Here is a 21,151-nt window from a genome sequence, read left to right as displayed (position 1 = left end):
AGTAGTATTATCATCTAACAACCTTATTACGTCACTATTTTAGACTTCTGAGAATTCACAGGCTTTCGGCAAAGAAGTCAAGTTGAAGAGCTTAACAAATTCCCTTGGACATTAACTAATGAGAAAGAAGTGGATGCCTTTTGCTACCAGAGGATGACCAGACCTGAATTCAGGTTCTCAGAAGGTATGGCAACACTTTTACAAAGTTATTCATATTCACTGCTTGATAGTTTGGCTCCTTCTTTCTTTCTTTCTTTCTTTCTTTCTTTCTTTCTTTCTTTCTTTCTTTCTTTCTTTCTTTCTTTCTTTCTTTCTTTCTTTCTTTCTTTCTTTCTTTCTTTCTTTCTTTCTTTCTTCCTTCCTTCCTTCCTTCCTTCCTTCCTTCCCTCCCTCCCTCCCTCCCTCCCTCCCTCCCTCCCTCCTTCCTTCCTTCCTTCCTTCCTTTCCTCTCTAGACAAGGGTTTTCTTTGCAAGCTTGGTGACCTAGCATTCAATATAAAGCCCATGCTGGCCTTATATGTTTAGAAATACTCAGGCTTTAGCTCTACAAGTGTTGGGATTACGCGTATGCATTGTTACACCTGGTACCCACTGTTCAATTTATTTATTTACTTTTTTAATTTATTTTATTTATTATGTATACAATATTCTGTCTGTATGCCTGAAGGCCAGAAGAGGGCACCAGACACCATTACAGATGGCTGTGAGCCACCATGTGGTTGCTGGGAATTGAACTCAGGACCTTTGGAAGAGCAGGCAATGCTCTTAACCACTGAGCCATCTCTCCAGCCCTATTTATTTACTTTTAATGTTTTAGAGACAGGCTGCTTTTGAGGAATAATCCTCTGTACATGTAGCACCAGTAATAAAAGCCAAGAGATAGATATTGGGGTTCAACCTGAAGATCAGAAAGCAAAGCAGCCAGTCACTGGCTCTAACCTCTACCTCAGACTAAAATGGGGCTAGATCCTGTCTCTACAGATCCTCAAACTCCATATGCACCACACTCCACAGTTCCTGTCTCTTCCCCTTTATATTCCTCTCTTTGCTCAGCCGCATCCCTCCTGCCTCCACCTCTCTAGTGCTGGGATTAAAGGCACGTGATCCCAAGTGCTGGGATGGCCATTGTGTGAGCTCTGTTTTCCTTTTAGACAGATTCAATCTGGTGTAGCCCAGGATGGCCTTGAACCAACAGAGATCTGTCTGTCTTCCAAGTCCTAGGATTAAAGGTGTGTGCCAAGGCTGCCTGGCCTGTATGGCTGATTAGTATGGCTGCTTTGCTCTCTGATCTTCAGGCAAACTTTATTTATTAAAATACAAATAATAGCCTCCCCCCACAACAGCACTAGTGCTTCCAGTTAGAACTGGGGGGAAAAAGGGAAAAATGGAAGGGATCTGATGAAGCCCAGCAGATGGCAGAGACAGAAACCACTCTCAGAAGGAGACTGAAAAGCAAGATGCGGGCATGATAACCCTTAGTTTACCTTCGTTTCTCTTGTTCTGGGGGACAGTTTGCACCTTGCTTCCTGCCATATTGTGCATTTAGTTCTTTCCCTGACCAGGCAGAACACTTCATCCCCTTAGGAAGGCTAACGGCTGGGTAACACGCTACACTCTCTACTACACACCACCACACCTACAGTCAGACGGCTGGGTAACACTGCTACACTCTCTACTACACACCACCACACCTACAGTCAGACGGCTGGGTAACACGGCTACACTCTCTATTACACACCACCACACCTACAGTCAGACGGCTGGGTAACACGGCTACACTCTCTATGACACACCACCACACCTACAGTCAGACGGCTGGGTAATACGGCTACACTCTCTAGGACACACCACCACACCTACAGTCAGACGGCTGGGTTACACGGCTACACTCTCTATGACACACCACCACACCTACAGTCAGACGGCTGGGTAATACGGCTACACTCTCTAGGACACACCACCACACCTACAGTCAGATGGCTGGGTAACATGGGTATACTCTCTACTGTTGTAATAGGAGCGGAGGGGCTGTGTCCCCAGCACCCTGGCTGCTTGGCTAGCTTATTCCCGAAATAACAACACACAAACTGTATTCATTTAACCACTGCTTGACCCATTTCTATCTAGCCTCTTCTAGGCTAATTCTCACATATTAATTTAGCCCATTTCTAATAATGTGTGTAAGCACCCCAAGGTGCGCTTACCGGGAAGAGTCTAGCCTACGTCCATCCTGGGTCGGAGGAGCTTCATTGCGTGCATCTGCCCGGGAGAGCGGAGCATGCCTCTCTGTCTGAGGCGTCTGGCTCTGAGAGGAGCTGCATTACTTCTGACCTCACTTCCTCTTCCTCCCAGCATTCTCCTCTGTTTACTCCACCTACCTATGTTCTAACCAATAAAATGGGCCAAGCCAGTTTCTTTATTAGCCAATGACCTTCCTCCATCACTCTACGACACACCAACCATACCTACAGACTGATGGCTGGGAAACATATCTCTACAAATGCCTTTTTTCTGCTTTTCATTTTATTTATTTTGGTTGCTTGAGACAGGGTTTCTCTGTGCAGCCCTGGCTGTCTTGGGATTCGCTCTGTAGACCAGGCTGGTTTTGAACTCACAGAGATCCACCTGCCTTTGTCTCCTGAGTGCACCGCCACCACCTGGCTTAATTTATTTTTTAACTTGGAGGAAAAGTTTGTACACACAGCACAGCATGACGTGGAAGTCAAAGGAAAACTGCTGCAACTCAGTTCTCTCTCCACACCATGTGGGTCCTGGGGATCAAACTTGGGTAGCCAGGACTGGCGGCAAGTGCCTTTACCCGCCAAGTACCCAATCGGTCTTAAGCAGCCTCTTTAAAAGCAATCATCTGTAAGTCTCCAACTGGCCATGGCCTGGTATAAAAAGTTATCTGGGCCAGCTTCAATACCACACCCAACCTTACAGAAATTTGTACTCAAAGAAACCATGCTATTGAGTCAATAAAGTCATAAATATAATTTTGCACTGAAGTTTATTATTTTTTAAAGTTAGAGAAGAAGTAAAGTTGAATCTACAATGCACTGAAGTCAGACGTGAGCCAAGTTATGAAGGAACAGTTACTATGTGGAGAGCTCCAACGGATTAATAATGGAGACATTGCCCTACAGCAAGCAGATACCACACAGCTTTATCCAGTGGCTCTGTATGAAACCGACCTCTTCTCTCCCTCTCCCTGTCTCCTTCCATGCACCTCTCTCTCTCCTTTGGGACAGTGTCTTACTATATAAATATTGCCTAGCCTGACACTTGCTATACAGACCAAATTGGCCTCAAACTCAGAGATCTGCCTGGCTCTGCTTCCTGAGTTCTGGGATTAAAGGCACAGCTACCATAACTGGCCCTTTCCTGAAACTTTTCAGTAACCCTCTTTACCCTCCCTTAATTCTATCACATACTACTACTACTTATTATTATTAATTATTATAATTATTTTGATGTCAGGAGTGAACCCAGGGCCTTGCCCACATTAGACAACTCTGTTCTTTACCAATAAATCCAGCCCATATCTCTTTAATTCAGAAAACATCTCCATTCTTTGCAATGAGAAATGACTGACTAAAAGTAATTATAAATTCAGGATTCTTTTTTTTTAAAAAATCTAATAATCAGGCTGGGCAGTGGTGGCACACACCGTTAATCCCAGCACTCAGGGCAGCATGGTCTATTGAGTGAGTTCCAGAACAGCCAGGATTGTTACATAGAGAAATCCTGCCTCGAAAGCCCCCCTCAAAAAAAAAAAAAAAAAAAAAACTCAAAAAAATCTAATCAGTAGACATAGACTAAATGTTTAGCTCCCTTGTTTCCTAAATACTTGCTTGTGGGTTACTAGTTCATATGAATCATGCAAAAATTACTGACAAATCTATAGTTTAATAATCAAGCTATCATAATAGAATTCGTATCATAAACTAAATATAACTGGAAAAACTACCTAACATCTACAATGGCATCATTCTTTTTCTAGAAAATTCAATGGAACGGTCTCACAGGAGATGCTGATTCAGTCAAAACTTTGCCCATTACATCCATACTCAGAAGTGGGGGGGGGAGGACCGGGCCGGGGACTGAAAGCTCAGCTCAAGGCTAGCGGTGAGATCCTGTTGCAAACCCAGCCAGTGTGCTGGGGGAAGAGCTGCTGCAGGAACTGCATTGAATTAGAAAGAGTATGCCTGTCTATCACTTCAGCCCTTCGCAGGGAAATTGTACACACAGTAAAATAAACTGATTTTGAGTGTGCACTGGAAACCAGTCAACTTCTTTCACCATGTCCACAATTGATCAAAAAATGTTAGTGCAACGGACACTTTAATGTTGACTATTATCCTATGTCAAATATTACACATTGTTAAAATGTACATCCATACATGCTTTATTCTTTGATCATTTTTTTAGGGAAAAAAGTACCAAAATGTCTAACTGCTACATAAGATGTCTAAGATGATTTTTTTCTAATTACAAAATAATCTGGGTTTTATTTCAGGAAAAACTCCAAATATGGAAAATTCCCTCAGATATAAACAGTGACTATGTCAGTATATACTATTTCAAATTTTTTCTAGACTGTTTATAAGACTTGATAAAATTATTAATTCTAATTACTTTTATCCATATTCTCAAACTAAGTATGTTATACATGTAAAAATGCTCCTCTCTTCCTTCCTCTTATCTGTGTGGATTCTACAAAACATAAGCCACAATCACATATAGAGGTTTAAAAAAAGAAATCATTTAAGATTTTTTTTTTAGTTGCTTTTTCTTGTAGTACTGGGGACTGAACACGGGACCTTGCATATGCTAGGCAAGAATTCTCCCACTGAATGACATCACCAGCCCCTGACATTTCTTAGAAGACTGAAGTTTTCTGTGAGTCATCGCGTGTTCCACTACACTGAGGCTCCCACTGGTCAGAGTTGAGGAATGTGGGCATGGCACCATGGGATGCGGGAAATACTTACACAAGACACAAACTCACTTCACAGTCTATGCCTGAAGGCTGGACCAGCATGCCATGAACTGCTTGCAAAGCAGCAGGACTGAAGAATGTCCTCCCCTTCCCTGTGAACTCTCAACAGCAGCAGCGAGTGCGAGAGGAAAGCACTAGCCACCACGTTTTGACCTAGGTTGGTTCTTACTAGTCTGCCTCTCATATGTAAAATGAGGGTGTGTATTTCAAAGACTTAGTAAAACGGGAAAAAGCATTAATAATTTCCATCCTGAAACATGCTGAGTATACGGCAACAATCAATATTAAGTCTAATTACTTCCTTACTTAGCGTCTCTAAGCCTTGCTGGACACGGGAGCTTACATCAGTGACCCCAGAACCTCGAGAGGCTGATGCAGGGTAACCGAGGACCTGAGGCCAGCACAGGCTCAAGAGTGGAGAGGTTGCTTTTCCTCCCTGCTTCTGTGAGGAAGAAGCTAAAGTTATTGTTTTCTATCCTGCCAGGGCTCACTGTGCTGCTCTGTCAACAGTGCACTTGGGAGAGCATTTACGCTGTGTCTGCAGTCCCACTTCTACAGTTCAGACGACAGCAGCCTCCCTCATGCAACTGTCATGGGACTAGCACTAGCTTCTCTTCTTTTCTTTTCTCTTCTCTTTTCTCTTCTTTTCTTTTCTTTTTACACTGTGGTTGAGACAAGGTCTCACTGTAGCTCAGGTTGGCCTCAACATCCCAAAGGCTAGTACAAACACAAGCTACCCTGCCTGGCTTCCATTAACTATTAATATGTGCACTGCGTTTACAGCAAGCAGTTCCTGGAGCAGAGTAAGCAGAATATTGAGCCCTTGCTGTTATTACTGTAACCAATTATTCTGGGACCAGAATCGATATCCTTAGAAGGTTATGACAAGGACCAACGCTAACAACAGTAGGCCTCTTGAGTCTGAATGTATAGAAAGATGTCACACAGGGAAAAGCAGACAAGGGCTGGGGAGGTGGCTCAGTGGATAAAGGACTTGCTGTCCAGGTGTGAAGACTACATTCGGGATCCACATGGTAAGCCAAGCAATATGAAGGTCTTCCATATGACCAGTACTCCGGAGGCAGAGATGGGATCCGGGGAGCGAGCTGGCAACTTAAACTAGCTGGAATTAGTGAAGCCTGGACTTAGGAAGACCCTCAAGAAATAAAGCAGAGCAGGACTAAGGAAAATAACAGACATCAACTTTGGATTTCAACATGCTTGTGCAAACATGTACATGCACATGTACCTGCATGCATCCAAAACAAGCACACACACATGCGCACACACATGCACATCACATATATGTGAAGAAAAAAAAAAGAGAAAACCCCAAGAAACTGCTGTACATTTTTAAAGTAAAATGTCTTTAAAATAAGACAACGTAGGATGGCTTGGAACCCAAGCATGAAGCTCATGGTCAGTGGTAACAAACTACCTACTGGAGCAGAAGGGTCTTAAGTCTGAAATGAAGATTCATGAAAAAGAAGTAAGCACCAACGGATCCAGCAGCATAGACCACCGTCATGACTTCTATGAAGGCAGTGGTTCTCAGTCCTCCTCATGTTGTGATCCTTTAATTCAGTTCCTCATATCATGGAACCTTAATTTTATTTTTTGTTGCTATTTCACAACTGTAATTTTGCTACTGTTATAAATCATAATGTAAATCTCTGTGTTTCCAATGGTCTTCAGCTGCCCCTGTGGAAGGGTCCTTCAGCCCCCAGAGAGGTCACGATCCACAGTTGTGAATGGCTGCTGTGAAGCTTCATGTTAATGAATGAGCTAGAACACAAAGCACTGAATTGAGGGAGTGACTGGATGATCATTCATTCATCCAGGCAAGAGCAAGAAAGCGCTTTAGGGACCGGGAAGATGGCTCCTGAGTAGAGCGCTTGTATGTAAGCATGAGGATTGAATTCCTATCCCAGCACCCACATACACAGGCGGCTGTGGAGGCAGAGGCAGAAGGATTACAGGTTCAGCAAGAGGCCCTGATTCAAAGAATAAGGTGAAGAGCAACAGAGGACACTTGATGCCAGCCTCCAGCTGCCACAGGTATGCCCATACCCACATGCATACACTATATACATGCTCCTCCACCATTCCTTGTCATCCCACCCCCAGCGCGTGCTCTCACACACACACACACACACACACACACACACACACACACACACACACACACAAAATCTTCAAATCACCACTGCTCAGACACAACTCATCCTAAAGCAGTTGAATAACATTCCCGAGGAATCTGGTTAGGCACAGCTCCACCATTTATTGTCCTCTTCTCCCAAATCTCTAGCCTTGCTGCTCAGGCGGGACAGACAGAACTCTCCCTCTAGGGAGCAGCTGGTTTAGTGAAATACGGAGAGCATCCTATTCTCCAGCGCCAATCATGATCCCAGGACCAGAGTGAGGCAGATGTGGTCTTTGCTACAGGCCTTCTAGGACTTGGGACAACCACCTCGTATCCACTGTAGAGAGGGAGCTCACTTGTGAAGACAGCCTGCATAACCAACATAGCTAAAAAATAAAGAAGAAAGAAGCCAGGCCTGCTCAGATCACGTAAGCCCGCAGGAAGGCTTATCTAAAGCTGGACTTGGCCTACTCTGTGACCAACAATTTCTCTGTCACTTTGGCCACATGAGTCAGACTCCCTTCTTCTTGCTTTATAATCAGATTCTACTATAGAGACGACAGAAAGATGAACTATTTTTGCAATCAATAGCAAATGTACCTGCTCCTACCATGACTTTGAATCTACTGTAATTAATGACACCACGGGGAAAATCACTAATCTGCTTTCTCACTTGGAAACAGCTTCCTCTGAGTCTCAAAAGTATATACTCTAGTTTGATTCTCGTTTCGTGTGTGTTTGAAACTGCTCGGTTTTCAAAGTGATGGCACCTTTTCCTGACGAGGACCCCTGAACCGTTGACGCAGTCAGCAGCAGCAAGGGAAAAAGCAATCACATGGGAAGGAGTCACACTAAGTGAGTGGGTCAGGGGCAGACCTCCTCGCTGACAGCACCAGACACGCCCTTCCTAGAGGACACTGCCGCTCTGCGGATCTAAAGTCCTTTGCAGGTACAAATGCCACCAGCATTCATTACACAGCTTATTTGGATTCTTTAAAATAAAGAACAGTGTGCTTCAATATTTTGAAATGAAAGATGTATCAGAAATAAAAAATCCTTACAAGCTCTCAGCAGTCCTTCCTAAATTGCTATAAACATTATTGTATTCTAAATTATTTTGGCCAATAAGGTTGGTAGCTCTCCAAATGTAATTGTCTTATAAAAGGGCCAGCTAGCTCTCACAGAATACCTTAAAGTAAGCTGAGATCAACTTCAAACAAGACAGCCTTGAAGCAGAGACGGTCGATTTTCAGGGGACTACCCAGCATCTGGCGACAGGTATGAGACTCACCTGCCAGAGCCTTGATACGGGACCGCTCGAAGAGCCGTGCGGAGCTGTTTTCGTTGTCCCAGTCATCCACATCCCAGCGGTTGTTGACATCGCTGTACTGCTGCTGGATCTCAATGTTGTCATAGTCTGTGGCCACTGTGGTCGTCATCTTGAACTGTCTCAGGCGCTCTTCCACATCAGTTCCTTCTTAGAGTTCTGTGAGGAAGAAAGGAAGATTCATTTATACACAAAGCGTACCGTCTCCACAGACCTGGTAGGATCACAGTGAACAGAAAGTGAAGCTGTTCCTGCCTGTCCAGAGATGCCTTCTAGAGCCAGGGCTGGGCTTGAACTTTGGCTTTGCTTCCTATCAAATGCATGACCTGGGCCAACCCACTTTATGGTTTTCCCCCAAACGTGAGGTGGGCAGAGAGTTCACAGGCTGTTGACAAGACTAAATGAAATGCTGGGTGCCAAACTAATGGTTCTTCCTTTGCTTTTCTTTTTTTTTTTAATTTTACTTTATTTTAAGATTTATTTATTTATTACATATACAGTATTCTGCCTGCATGTATGCCTGCAGACCAGAAGAGGACACCAAATCTCATTATAGGTGGTTGTGAGCCACCATGTGGTTGCTGGGAATTGAACTCAGAACCTCTGGAAGAGCAGCCAGTGCTCTTAACCTCTGAGCCATTTCTCCTGGTTCTTCCTTTTCTAGAAAGTTTGAAGTGCAGGTTTAAAGCTCTGCCAGGGCTATATCAACACCTACTTGGGTATCTGAAAGAATTCATCTAGTTTTATTGTCTATCACTGGAAACTATTATCTGCTAGTCTCTCATTCATAAAATGTTATGTAAGAAAATAACAAATCATTCCTTCTATACATCTCATTTACATGTCAAAATTAACGCCTAAGATTACGATGTAAGCATATAGCAGCATCAAGGATAGTATCCAAGCATAGTAAATACTCAATAAATACTGTAATTATTTATGCCATTGTTATTATAAATTCTATTACCAATACCAATACTAATCCCCACTCTTTTGGTACCCTGTGGGGTCATGATGGATTTTAAGAAATAACTATGAAATAAATTCTGGCCCACTGATGTCTTCACTTTATCACAATATGCTTGAAGGATTAGGAGAAATATACTTAAGCTTTAAATACGGCTTCTCCATTCAAAACTCACTTACTGAACCCAAATATACTGAGGATTTGCTACATGCCCAGCATTGCTCTAGATTCCAGGGAGAACAATAAATGGCGTAAGTGAAGCTTATGTCCTCATAGACGGAGGTCGACAAAAACGCACAAGAAAAGCCAAGGAGTTTAAGGAAATGAGGGACTGTTTTAGACTGTGAGCAATAAAAACCTTTTAGTCCTGAGACAGGTTAGAAGAGCGGCACTCCAGACAGAGGAAACACCGCGGCATGCATCCTCAGTATAACTAGAGCCTGGTGTAGAGAGGGAAAGGCCAGAGACAGCCGAGAGTCTAGTATGATGAACTCTGAGCTAGCATCTGTCCCTGCTAGATGTGTGCTTCTAAAGAAGTATTCTTGTGCCATATGGAAAACAGGTTCTAGGAGGCAAAAACAGAAGCAGAGCTGGTTGGAGACTACTCCAAAATGGAAGTGGTTTGGCACTATACAGATGGTAGACCTGAATGTGGTTGTGGTGTGTGTGTTGTGGGGGATGGCTAACAGGACCCAGTGAAAAATCTGGCTAGGCCTATGGCATTAGTAAGGCTCTGAGCTTGATTCCTATTGGTATGGTTAAGTTCCTATATATGTTTAGCTTCACTACAGGGACTCAGGCTCAGTCAGACATAAAAAAAAAAAAAAAACTATCCAAGTAAGTTGACAGCAAATCTAAGGAGGTGGGGATGGAGATAACTCCTGTCTTGGTGGTAGACAAGATATCACAAGGGATGTTAGCTGTTTTCTCTCTTCCTTTCTCCTCACACTTGGCCCATGTTTTCCTCGGTGTGTACCAAGGATGTGCACAAGGACCAGTCGGCAGACCTCTCACACTAGAGTGTGCTAATAAAACAAGATCCACCCAGCGACACAGGACTGGTCCCTCAAATATGCACCATCCAAAGGAAACAAAGCACGCACATGCTGACAAGAAACCGTTCTCCTAATGCGCTTCCAGCGTGGTTTTCTCCAGTTCCAACAGACAATCACATACCTCAGATACAACTGGGTCTCCATGCTCAACTAACCGTGGCTGGAATGGGACCAATGGCGGCCCAAGCAAACCACGCTTCCTCTTTTACTGTTTTCTCATGAGCCACCAGTGAATGGCAGCAAATCCTGCAAGCTCTTCAGGAAAAAGCACCAAGTCCACCCGACAACCCACAACACCTGCTCTCACAGTCAACCTTCACTGCAGAAACAGAAAACCCCTTAATGCGAGTGGAGTTCCCAGCAGATACAGCGAAGCCCAACACGAGAAACATGCTCGCATACTATTTTTAAGTTATATTAACAATATATTTACAGAATTTCAACCAAACACAAAATAGCAAGCTAAATTCTATTGATTGAGTGACCTTATAGTTAAACAACTCTAACATAGGGAGAGAGGCAAGGAAGGAGGGAGGACCAGTCAATACAGTCACACAATTTGACCTTGGAGATGGTTAATGTAACATCAAGGTTTTTTTTTTTTTTAATAAAATCTGCCTTGGAACAGTCTATTTCTAGTAAAGAGGAACTTTATACTACTATTAATCCTTCAGAGCATAATCATTCAAAATTCATTTAATTCAACTCAAAGAGAAACCCAAGTAGTACAACTCCCTCACCAGATAAGTTTTGGATTTGGTGCCATCTACTGACCAACAGACCATGCTACAAACCTCTTCAGCCAGAGGCTGTGTGAGCTATGAGCACATTCACACCACACACGAGGTATCTTTGGAAGCTATCTACAACGGGTTGGATCTTCCCAGGGTGCTATCAGTCATGTGTTCCTAGGGCAGATTAAATTTGTGCTTCTTAAATGGCTGAGTCAAGATTAGCAGGAAGAGAAACGTTGGACATTTGGCTGTCTTGGAACTCTGCCTTTAGGAAGAGCTCAAGAGGGTAGGGTAATATATAGAGGGTCCGAGAATCTGTCTGACCCTTCTGCCATTGTATGAGCTCCTGCAATAACCCTGCAAGGACTAAAGTCAACACTGTCCTAAGAGTGACATGTGGAATGCCCAAGTTCTTTGTGACTGTATTTTAGACAGACAGTTTAAAGTGTCTACCTTCTAATTCTTCACTATGTAAAAATAAAACAAAACAAGCAAAAAACCGAGCAGACAGTATTTTTTTAAAAAAAATCTAGTAAGATCTTATAGAAGAAAATAAAGAAGAATACATGGAATTTTCACTGGCAATACACATATGCACACACTTATTTGTTGGCAAATTTTAATTAAAAGTGCAAATAAATTCAAGTAAAATGAACAGGATGACCCACACCAGCCAACCCACTTCCAGAAGGAAGATCAGATGTTAACAATTGCTTTTACAGAATTTACAAACCCTACACGCACTTCAAATCTGCCCATTTCACTCACAGAAGACGTGTAAAAGTATTCACTGGATGGTTAATACTCTATTCTTTAAAACATTAAATATCAAAATAAGTTTTCTCGAGACTTTAAAGATACCAAAGTGTATGTATGAGATTTTTCAGTACTAGACCTATAGGAGTTTGCCATCAGCCTTCTCAACTATTTGGTCACCAAAATCAGGACAGCTATACCCTGTCTGCTACTGTTTGTCTGCTGAGGCATTCTGCAGGGTGTAAAAGAGCCAACACAGAGGAACACTCAAGTGACCAGTGACCTGTAAAGCCAGGTCACCAATTGCTATTTAGGTTCATGTTTTTAGAGGACACAAGGCTCCATAGTACAAACTCATTGGTTGATAATGATATCTTTGGAAAGATGGGGAATACGGGTGAAGAAAAATGTCTTTGGTATTCAGATATCTAGGTCTAAGTTCTTGAGAGGAACAACTTCCCTTTTCTGTGCCGGGAATCCTTTGTACACAAACGTGGAGACAAACAGTTCAAAATGATTTCCAAACTCACAAGCATACAATTATTTTAGGAAGCCATCATACTCTTAAGAAACAAACAACAAAACTATGACAAGGACCAGAAAGATGGCTCAATAGGATAAAGCCCCTACTGCTGATCAACCTCCAGGTTCCCACATGGTGGGAGGAGAGAACCAACTCCTAAGACCATCCGTCAATACCATCCTAGGTGTGAAGACTGTCCTGGTTCTTTGTGACTTGAGGAGTCAGCCTGAAGCATGGTCAGCTTCCTGTCAGCATGCACAGAGGTTCAAGCACTCTTCTCATGTATACCCCTCACGAACAATACATTTTAAAGCTCACAAGTGCTACAGAGATTACATCCAAAACTCATGAGAAGAAACTCTGAGAAGAAACAGCAGTGACATTCTTTTCTTACACCTTGTTAGTAAAAGGAAACTCATGATAATCACCTTTATCCTTTATAGTCCATTTATCAGTGGTTTATCAAACCCCTACCACGAGCCTCAGAGTGCTGGAGTTAAAGGCATGCACCACCATGCCCAACCCCATCATAATCACTTTATCTTCTTAGTGGACTCAACATTATAAAGCAGTTTTACTAATATATGATTCTGTTTTAAATGATAGCAGCATTTGCCTAATATTATTTTTCCATCCCATTATTTTAAACCTTCCGTAGTTAAACACCTGGACCAAGTCACAAGACCGTAATATTTCTGTCACAATACCTTTACCACTGCTGTGTCTAGAGCCGGAAGAGTGCAATCTAACCTCGAACACACTGCCGATAAGTCTAAACCCAACACAACTAAAAACATTTGAAGGTTTACTTCATATGGGCCATCCTGCTTTCCTTATTTTTCTCATTCTGTTCTTCCCAGTGACCTTTTCTGGTCTATACTGTTTTTGTCAGCCCTTGTTGGGGTAACAAAGAAAGGTAAAATTGCCGTGCTATGGTGGTGGCACACACCTTTAATCTCAGCACTCAAAAGGCAGAGGCAGTCAGATCTCTGAGTTCAAGGCCAACCTAGTCTACGGAGTGAGTTCCAGGACATCTGGGGCTACACAGCGAAACTCTGTCTCGAAAAACGAACAAGCAAAAGTCAGTGGTGAGAAACACAGAGGCTTAGTGACTTTTACATTAAAACATTCTATCAGCCAGATCTTGTCATCATAGACTTCTTAGGACTGGAAAAATCATTCAGCGTCAAAGGCAGCTGCTGCTCTTAGAGGGAACCTGTGCTCAGTTTCCAGCAACTCACACCAGCAACTCACAGTTGTCTGAAACTCCAGCTCTTAGGGACTCTGGCTCCCTCTTCTGGTTTCCACAGACATTACATATAGACTCAAATTAGTAAAAATAAAATTTAAAAAGAAAAAAACAGCATAACCAGAACCACAGCTCTACAAAATACAGGCGGAAGGGGAGAATGGGATCCCACTTTACAGAGGAAACCAAACAATGTATTTATTATCTGAGTCCTTTCAATTAAAAACTCTTGATAATAAGTGAGAGTTATCTTCATTTACTGTTTATATATTAGCATTTTAAACAAAGTACATTATTCTTTTTCTCTGCCTACATATGTAATAACTATCTAAATTTTAAATATAATTTTAACTCCTAACGTTTTAAAACTCAGCTATATTTTGAAAGTGAATAAAACAAGGAAGGGTTAGCTTCTCCAATGTTCAATTATCAGACTCAAAAATCACTAAACGTAAAACTAAATTTCTTTAAAAGCAATACACAGTTATGATAATACACACGGCAGGTAAAGGTCACCTTTGCTTTGTACCACTTATAAACGGCACTTGAAGTCCTCATGGACTCAGAACAGGCCTAGCACCACAGAGTTTCTAACCACTAGTAACAGTCTTTTCAACCTTACACTTGCTTCCAAACAGTTGTAAGCAACATCAGAATATGGTTCACAGTACCCATGCTGAAACACCAAGCCTGAATTTCGCCGAGTCTGACATATAACAGCTTTATTTGTTGTGAGGCTTAGGGAGCCAAAGCTGTGCTTTCCTGAACAATGGAGGAGCAGTCACAGATTGTACTTTCTGTTTGGAAGCTTTTTCCTCTGGAGCAGCCCAGTGCCAAAATTCTTGGCAAATTTATCAAGTGAAATGCACACCTCACTCTTGTGGAATAAAGATTATATGAAAATACGTGGAATTGCTATGAACAGGAAGCATGGCTGATACGCACACAGGCCTGCAAGGTTCAGGGTCCTACCTGTTCTGGACAATGTCACATAACCAATACCCATGTCATAGCATAAAACAATCTCACAATGGAATGACAGGTGGCAGATTGTCACCACCCAGCATCTAACTATGAAACACAAAGATTCTATTTCTGCCAAAGTCATATGAATGTTGGACCCCAGCGAAAATCACTGTTATATTAGGATAGCCTGTCCTTTATGCAGATTCATTTAGCAAAGAATGAATGTTTATGAGAAATTTATGTCACCTAACTCACCTGTGTGAGTTAGGATGGGTGGTTCTTAGGCAGAACTAAAGAAATATTGATTTCACTTCATTTGCCTATAATATTTATTTTAAATAAGAGCACTTGTTTTTTTTTATTTTAAATAAAGTTGCTTTACAAACTGCCTTAAGTTCTAGGCACAACCAGCTGACCAAACGTCCAGGTTTAACTTAATGAAGTTTGCTCAGAGGCCATACGTGGCTCGTACTGCTCGCATGGCTGAGCATGTCCTAAACCTTCCCTTTCTGCGCCTGACGAGTGAGTCCCAAGCTGACTTGGACATCTGAAGTCTTGCAAATAAAAGTTACATAAAAGCTGGCCTAGGACACTCAAAAGGGAGAACATGACAATCCCCCAAAACATTTTAACACTACCGAACTCTGTTTCTACAGTTTGCTTAAACCTCATCACAATTTTCAAGAATTAAAAAAAAAATCCAATATATTCAGTGTGGAATGCAACAGAATTCTGCGCACTACTGTGTGAAAGTTCCTTTACAGAGGTGTTCAGTAATGTGAGTTCACTTGTGCCCTCAACCGTGTTTGCAGTCCCCAAATGCATTCTCCAAAACGAAGGCCTCTCTTCCTCTACCCTGCAGCTCCTCCATTCTGCCTCACTAGAAACGGGCGCTATGCCAGGACCAGCCTTCTCTGCATATGCCAATCCCCCACCGAGGAGGGTGAGCAGGACCACCTCCAGAGCACAGATGGATGCATTTGCCCACTACGGTGTACACGCCTGAGGTTCTGCCCGGCTCCCGACAACACTAACAACCAACTCTTCACGTTAGCTTCCAGAAGATGGAGGCGCTGAGCTGCCTTGGCTAGAAGATAGAGGTTGGGGCTTCTGGGATATTTTGGGAAGGGAAAGAATCCTTTGACATCCAGAAAAGAGAAACACCCACATTCTCCCTGCGTTTAACATCTGGAGATGGAGGTTGTCATAAAAATAAAAGACAGGTCTGGAAACAAACCAAAGGTTGCTATGAATCCAAGGACTGCTATACAAATGTTTTTGCGTCAAACATTCAAAACTATGTTAATCATCACCTAAAACACAAATTTTCAGAAAGCTACAAATACCAAAAACACAATCAAATTTCTCTTTTAAAAAGTTTCCTTGAGACAGATGGGGGCTAGCTGACTGGGCTAAGGCTCCGGCTGGCAGGAAGATAGCTGGCCAGGGCCCCCCAGGGTCTTTCAGGCCCCCGCTGGCAGGAAGACAGAAGCCCCTGCTTGATGCTCAACTGTACAGATGGGGGCTAGCTGGGAACCTGACTGGTGGGAAGACAGCCAGGGGCGCACCTGGCGCCCTGCAGTGCCGGGCATATTTACCTTATTACAATAAGGAACCATGTAGTGGAGAACTGGAAGTAACTAAGAAACAGTATGGTTCATGCAAGATGGGACGATGCAGAAAGAAGACATGATTATGATGTTTGGCCGGGCTGCAGCCAAGGGCAATATGGGGTCCCTGGTCCTACAGTAGCCATGGTCTGTGTTGATGTCCATGACTCCCGGTGTTGTTATGCTGATTCCAGGAGCCTGGGCTGCCTCCTTTGTCCACATTTGGGATCATGATCCAGGCTGCTGCTGGGACCATACTGATCAGGGTGGCCTTTGCTGCCACCTGGGATGGAGACAACCAGGCCTAGTCTGCTGCCAAGAACCATGTCTGGGTCCGTGATCCTACCACAGCCAAGGTCTATGTTGACCCTGTGTCCCAGGGAGTCACGAAAGGCCACATGAAGCCTGAGGTCTGGGCCGTGACCTGTGACCTCGCTGGTGTCCAGGGGCCATAATGCTACTACAGCCATCCTGATCCAAGTTGCGAGGCCTTTCACTTGGAGCTAGGATGTCAACCATGCTGAGCTACAGCCTTTGGCCATGTCTGAGTCTGTGGCCCAGTTGCAATCAGGGTCTGTGCTGATGTCCAATGCACCTGTAACTATTGAAGCCATGCAGACACTAGAGATGGAGGGCCACATTGGTGTCTCAGGGTCATACTGCTGCTGGGGCAGTAGTGACATCCAGACCCACCCACTGTTGAGGACCATGTCGTGGTCTATTGTTCTGTGGCTGGGGTCTGTGCTGAAGTCTGGGTCCTGCACTGCCACCAAAGGTCACACAGAGGCCTAAATTTAAGGCCACAACCATTCCCACCTGAGTGTCCAGTACCTCCACTAAGAGTTAGGATGTCTCCTAGGCCCAAATTGCTGACGAGGGCCTTGTCTGCGTCCGTGGCCCAGCTACAGCTGGGGTTTGTGTGGATGTCTGTGGCCTATGTCACCTCTGGAGGCTGTAGGAACTATGCAAGATAAAATCGGAGGGCCATGCCTCTCACTGGACACTAAGCAAGAGAGCTGGCTCCTATACGCTGGAGAGATGGTCCCCACATCTCACCACAGGCCAAAGTGAATGAACCCTGAGGGCATGCATGCAGGGGGTGGCCCCAGAGGCCTGGACTGATCACCTTGGCTACTATCAGGCCCACAGCTGGGCCTTGGGTTGATCCACCCTAGCATCTATCCCATCTAGGACCAGCTGGAGCTGGGGAAGGGCCTGGTCCCGTGGAACAATACCAGGAACCAGAGGCCTTGGCCAGATCAGAGACTCGCTGCAGTAGTCATTTGACAGTAAAACTGATGGGATCAAGAGGTATACTACATGGCACATGAAGCCCCCAATATCACCAGGACAAATGGAGAGGTGCTGGAGAAGCAGGAAAGAAGGAGAAGCAAAGAGATTTTCTGTTGTTGTGGATTTTGTTTTGTTTTTGTTGTGGGTTTTTTGTTTGTTTTGGGGGGGGTTGCTTTTGATTTTGTTTGCTTGAGTGCTTACTTTGAATTGCTTCCTTATGTGGCGGGGCAAGGCAGGGATGAGGGGAAGACAGGGGGAACAGGAAGGTGAATGGAACTGGGGTGCACGATGTGAAACGCCCAAAGAGTCAATAAAGAAGTTATTTTTTAGTTTTTTTTTTTTAGTTTTTCGAGACAGGGTTTCTCTGTAGCTTTGGAGCCTGTCCTGGCACTAGCTCTTGTAGACCAGGCTGGCCTCGAACTCACAGAGATCCGCCTTCCTCTGCCTCCCAAGTGCTGGGATTAAAGGCATGCGCCACCACCGCCCGGCAAGAAGTTATTTTTTAAAAAAGTCTCCTCGAACACCATTGCATATCCCAGTTCTCCCTTTCCTCAATTCCTCAGGGCCCTTCCCCATGCTTTTCTTCGCCTAGGGTCTCCAGCCTCAAATCAGGACAGGAATTCTAATGTTCTGTGCCAGCAAGGGACACCCAGCTACCAACCTCCATCAATCTGACCAAAACACCAAGGAGCATCAATACAAGGAGCGCAGGGCAGAAGGCAGTGAGAGGAAGCTCCGGATAAAGCCTCCACAGCACAATGCACTGAACAGACACACCCAATCTACAAAGCCTAACCCTTCTAACCTCAGAGTACCCCCACCCCATCTGTACCAGGTTAGTGTTTGATGGATTTAAATTATCCTTAATGGATATGTATGGTGTTAGGAATGGCCAGTTAGGGCCAACACTGTTGAAATTACCTGCACTACCTAAAAGGGAGTTGGGGGAAAGGTTTGTACATGGAGAAGATCTGCAATTCTGAGATGCTCATCCCAGAATAAATACCACCAAGCATCGAAGGCACTATCTTAACTAATTACATATTTGTTTCTATAAGAGAGGGAAAAAAGAGAGGGAGCACCCAAGGCATTCTCTCCATCTCTTGCAGAAGGCAATTTCCCGGCAGGGTGAGGACAGTGGATGAGTTTGCTTCCTACCAGGGAGCCAGGGTCCTGCTCTCTATAGCTGCTCAACACGATTCTTTGCAGGGCATTCTACTGGCCTACTGAAAAGTCTCCAACGATCCCTTCTGGAAATCAGCTATCCCATTTTCAAGTCAGTCCCAGCAGGCATGTGAGCCAAGCCACCTAGCTGCCCATCAGAGAAAGGCCTGGGATTGTCACTGCATCATGATAGCACGTCCCGTTCACCAGTGGGACAGTGGATTAGCTGAGCTGGCTCAGGTCTGGAGGCCACTGGGGTCTTTAAAGCATGCCATCAAAGCCTGGGAACTCAGCAGCTGGCTTCCTTCTGCTAAACAACACTTGGTAAGCCCCAAGTACCAATGAAACGACCTGCACACATACCACAGCCTCACTGATCAGGCAAGTTCATCTCCAGCTGCCCAAGCCAGAACACTGGGAACACAAGGAATGCATAGCCTATTTTGGAAACTTCTAGCCAGTTTTAGAATTCAGGCACTCCCTGTCTTAGATCTTTCTTCTGCTATTGGAAACCTGAGTCTTACAATAAGATAACATGTATAATTATGTGGCTATTTAAAATAAGCCTTCAGGGGCTGGAAAGATGGCTCAGAGGTTAAGAGCACTGACTGCTTTTCCAGAGGTCCTGAGTTCAATTCCCAGCAACCACATGGTAGTTCACAACCATCTGTACTGAGGTCTGTTGCCCTCTTCTGGCCTGCAGGCATACATGGAGGCAGAATGTTGTATACATAATAAATAAATAAATCTTTTTTAAAAAAGCCTTCAGTTGACAAATGTAAGTACATAGTCATTAAAAAAAGAACAGAAAGAAAATGCCTCAAACATTTTGTTTGTTTTTCAAGACAGGGTTTCAGCTCTGGCAGTCCTGGAACTCGCTCTGAAGACCAGGCTGGCCTTGATCCGCAGGCCTCTGCCTCCCGGAGTGCTGGAATAAAGGCCACTACTGTCTGGCTGAAAACTTTCATTTCTTCACTTTTAGTAGATTACAGACCAGAGAAAAACACAAAACAAACCCTAAGAAATGAACAATTACTATAACAAAAAGTAGAAAGGATTATAATACCAAGACGCCAAAAATACCTATTCCATTTCAATGACCATGGGTGTCTTCATGGGAGAAGCATCTGGAGACTTGAGAGGACCCAGTCTCCCAGCTGCACTGCTGCTTCTCCTCCCACAAACACTGGGAAAGTGAGCCAAACTGTGTGCTGCCTGCCAGCCAGGGCTTTATTATCATGCACTATCAGTGCCCAGTGAGAAATGTGGGCTCAGGGAAGGGGGAAAGTCAAGCAGCAAGAGGGGTTCATAGTCATGTGCAGGTGCACCGGTTTCTCCATCTGGCAGGAAAATGCCCCCCATATTCACTCTATTACCTGTGGCCTTTGTTAATTTAACTTAGTAATTGCAGACGCTGTGTTTTCAGAGCATCATACAGAGACTTAATTGTGGAACTTTTCTGGTGTCAGATGCTGGGCCAGGATAATGTCTTAATGTAATTGTAGGTAATTTTAGAAGCAGACTGTCCCTTCTCTCTTCTCCCTGCACTGAGAAGCAAATGGGCAGCTACCTATCTCCCATGTCTACTTCCTATCAAGCCAATTATGGCTTAATAGCCTCTTGCTTTCAGAGACTTTCATAATTATTGGAGTCTTTCCTTTCTCTTTAAGGTTATATAAGCCAAATGGAGTTGTGCGGTCTAGGTATAACCTTTTCAATCTCATGAACCATGAACCAGTAGAAATTAAACATAAATGGAGGGGCCAACTTGGGTTCACAACTTTTATTTAAAGAATACAAACTAAACACCAGGAAATCAATATTTCCACTATTTTATTAAAAAGCAGCCAGAAACTGGGGCTGGGGGAAATGGTTCAGCAGTTCAAGAGGACTGGCTGCTCTTCCAAAGGTCCTGAGTTCAATTCCCAGCAACCACACTGTGGCTCACAACCATATTATAGGATGTGATGCCCTCTTCTGGCAGATAGGTATACATGCAGAACATTCATACATAAAACAAAAATAAATAAAAAAGGAGGCAAAACAAATCAACAGTCAAGGTAATCGCCTAGAACTGAAAGAGCAAACGGCAGACAAAATTCAAGAGGACAAGCTGCAACACTACCCGAGCCCGTGCAGAGAGCAGGGGCTTCAGGAAACCCTCGGCTCCAAGCACAAACGGAAAACTGCAAGCCAGCAGTCAGGATGAACTGGCCCAAGGGGACAGCAGAAAAGAGCATGGACTTTGGACTTAAGCCTGTGTGGCCTAGCTTCCGAGTTTATCTTATGCTGTTCAAAATGGTCATGGCACATCCTATGCAGTTACTTAAGTAAAATGAAAACAGATTTTAAAACCCAGCTC

At 43.9% G+C, this 21,151-nt stretch overlaps 1 protein-coding gene across 1 annotated transcript in view; it reads right to left on the bottom strand.

Annotated features, from left to right (window-relative positions):
- Sptbn1 (spectrin beta, non-erythrocytic 1) overlaps nt 1-21,151 on the bottom strand; it is a 164,847-nt gene that overhangs the window by 111,529 nt on the left and 32,167 nt on the right. Inside the window, exon 2 of the mRNA XM_050123877.1 lies at nt 8,437-8,631. Within this exon, the coding sequence (XP_049979834.1) occupies nt 8,437-8,584 (148 nt within the window). The 5' untranslated portion in view covers nt 8,585-8,631. The remainder of the gene's footprint in view (nt 1-8,436; nt 8,632-21,151) is intronic.

The sequence above is a fragment of the Alexandromys fortis genome, unplaced genomic scaffold (genome assembly GCF_014885135.2).
Source record: "Alexandromys fortis isolate MF-2015 unplaced genomic scaffold, M_Fortis_MF-2015_v1.1 scaffold_210, whole genome shotgun sequence".
Lineage (NCBI taxonomy): Eukaryota > Metazoa > Chordata > Mammalia > Rodentia > Cricetidae > Alexandromys > Alexandromys fortis.
Note: the sequence above shows the minus strand (reverse complement) of the source record. Positions and strands in the feature narration are given on the sequence as shown.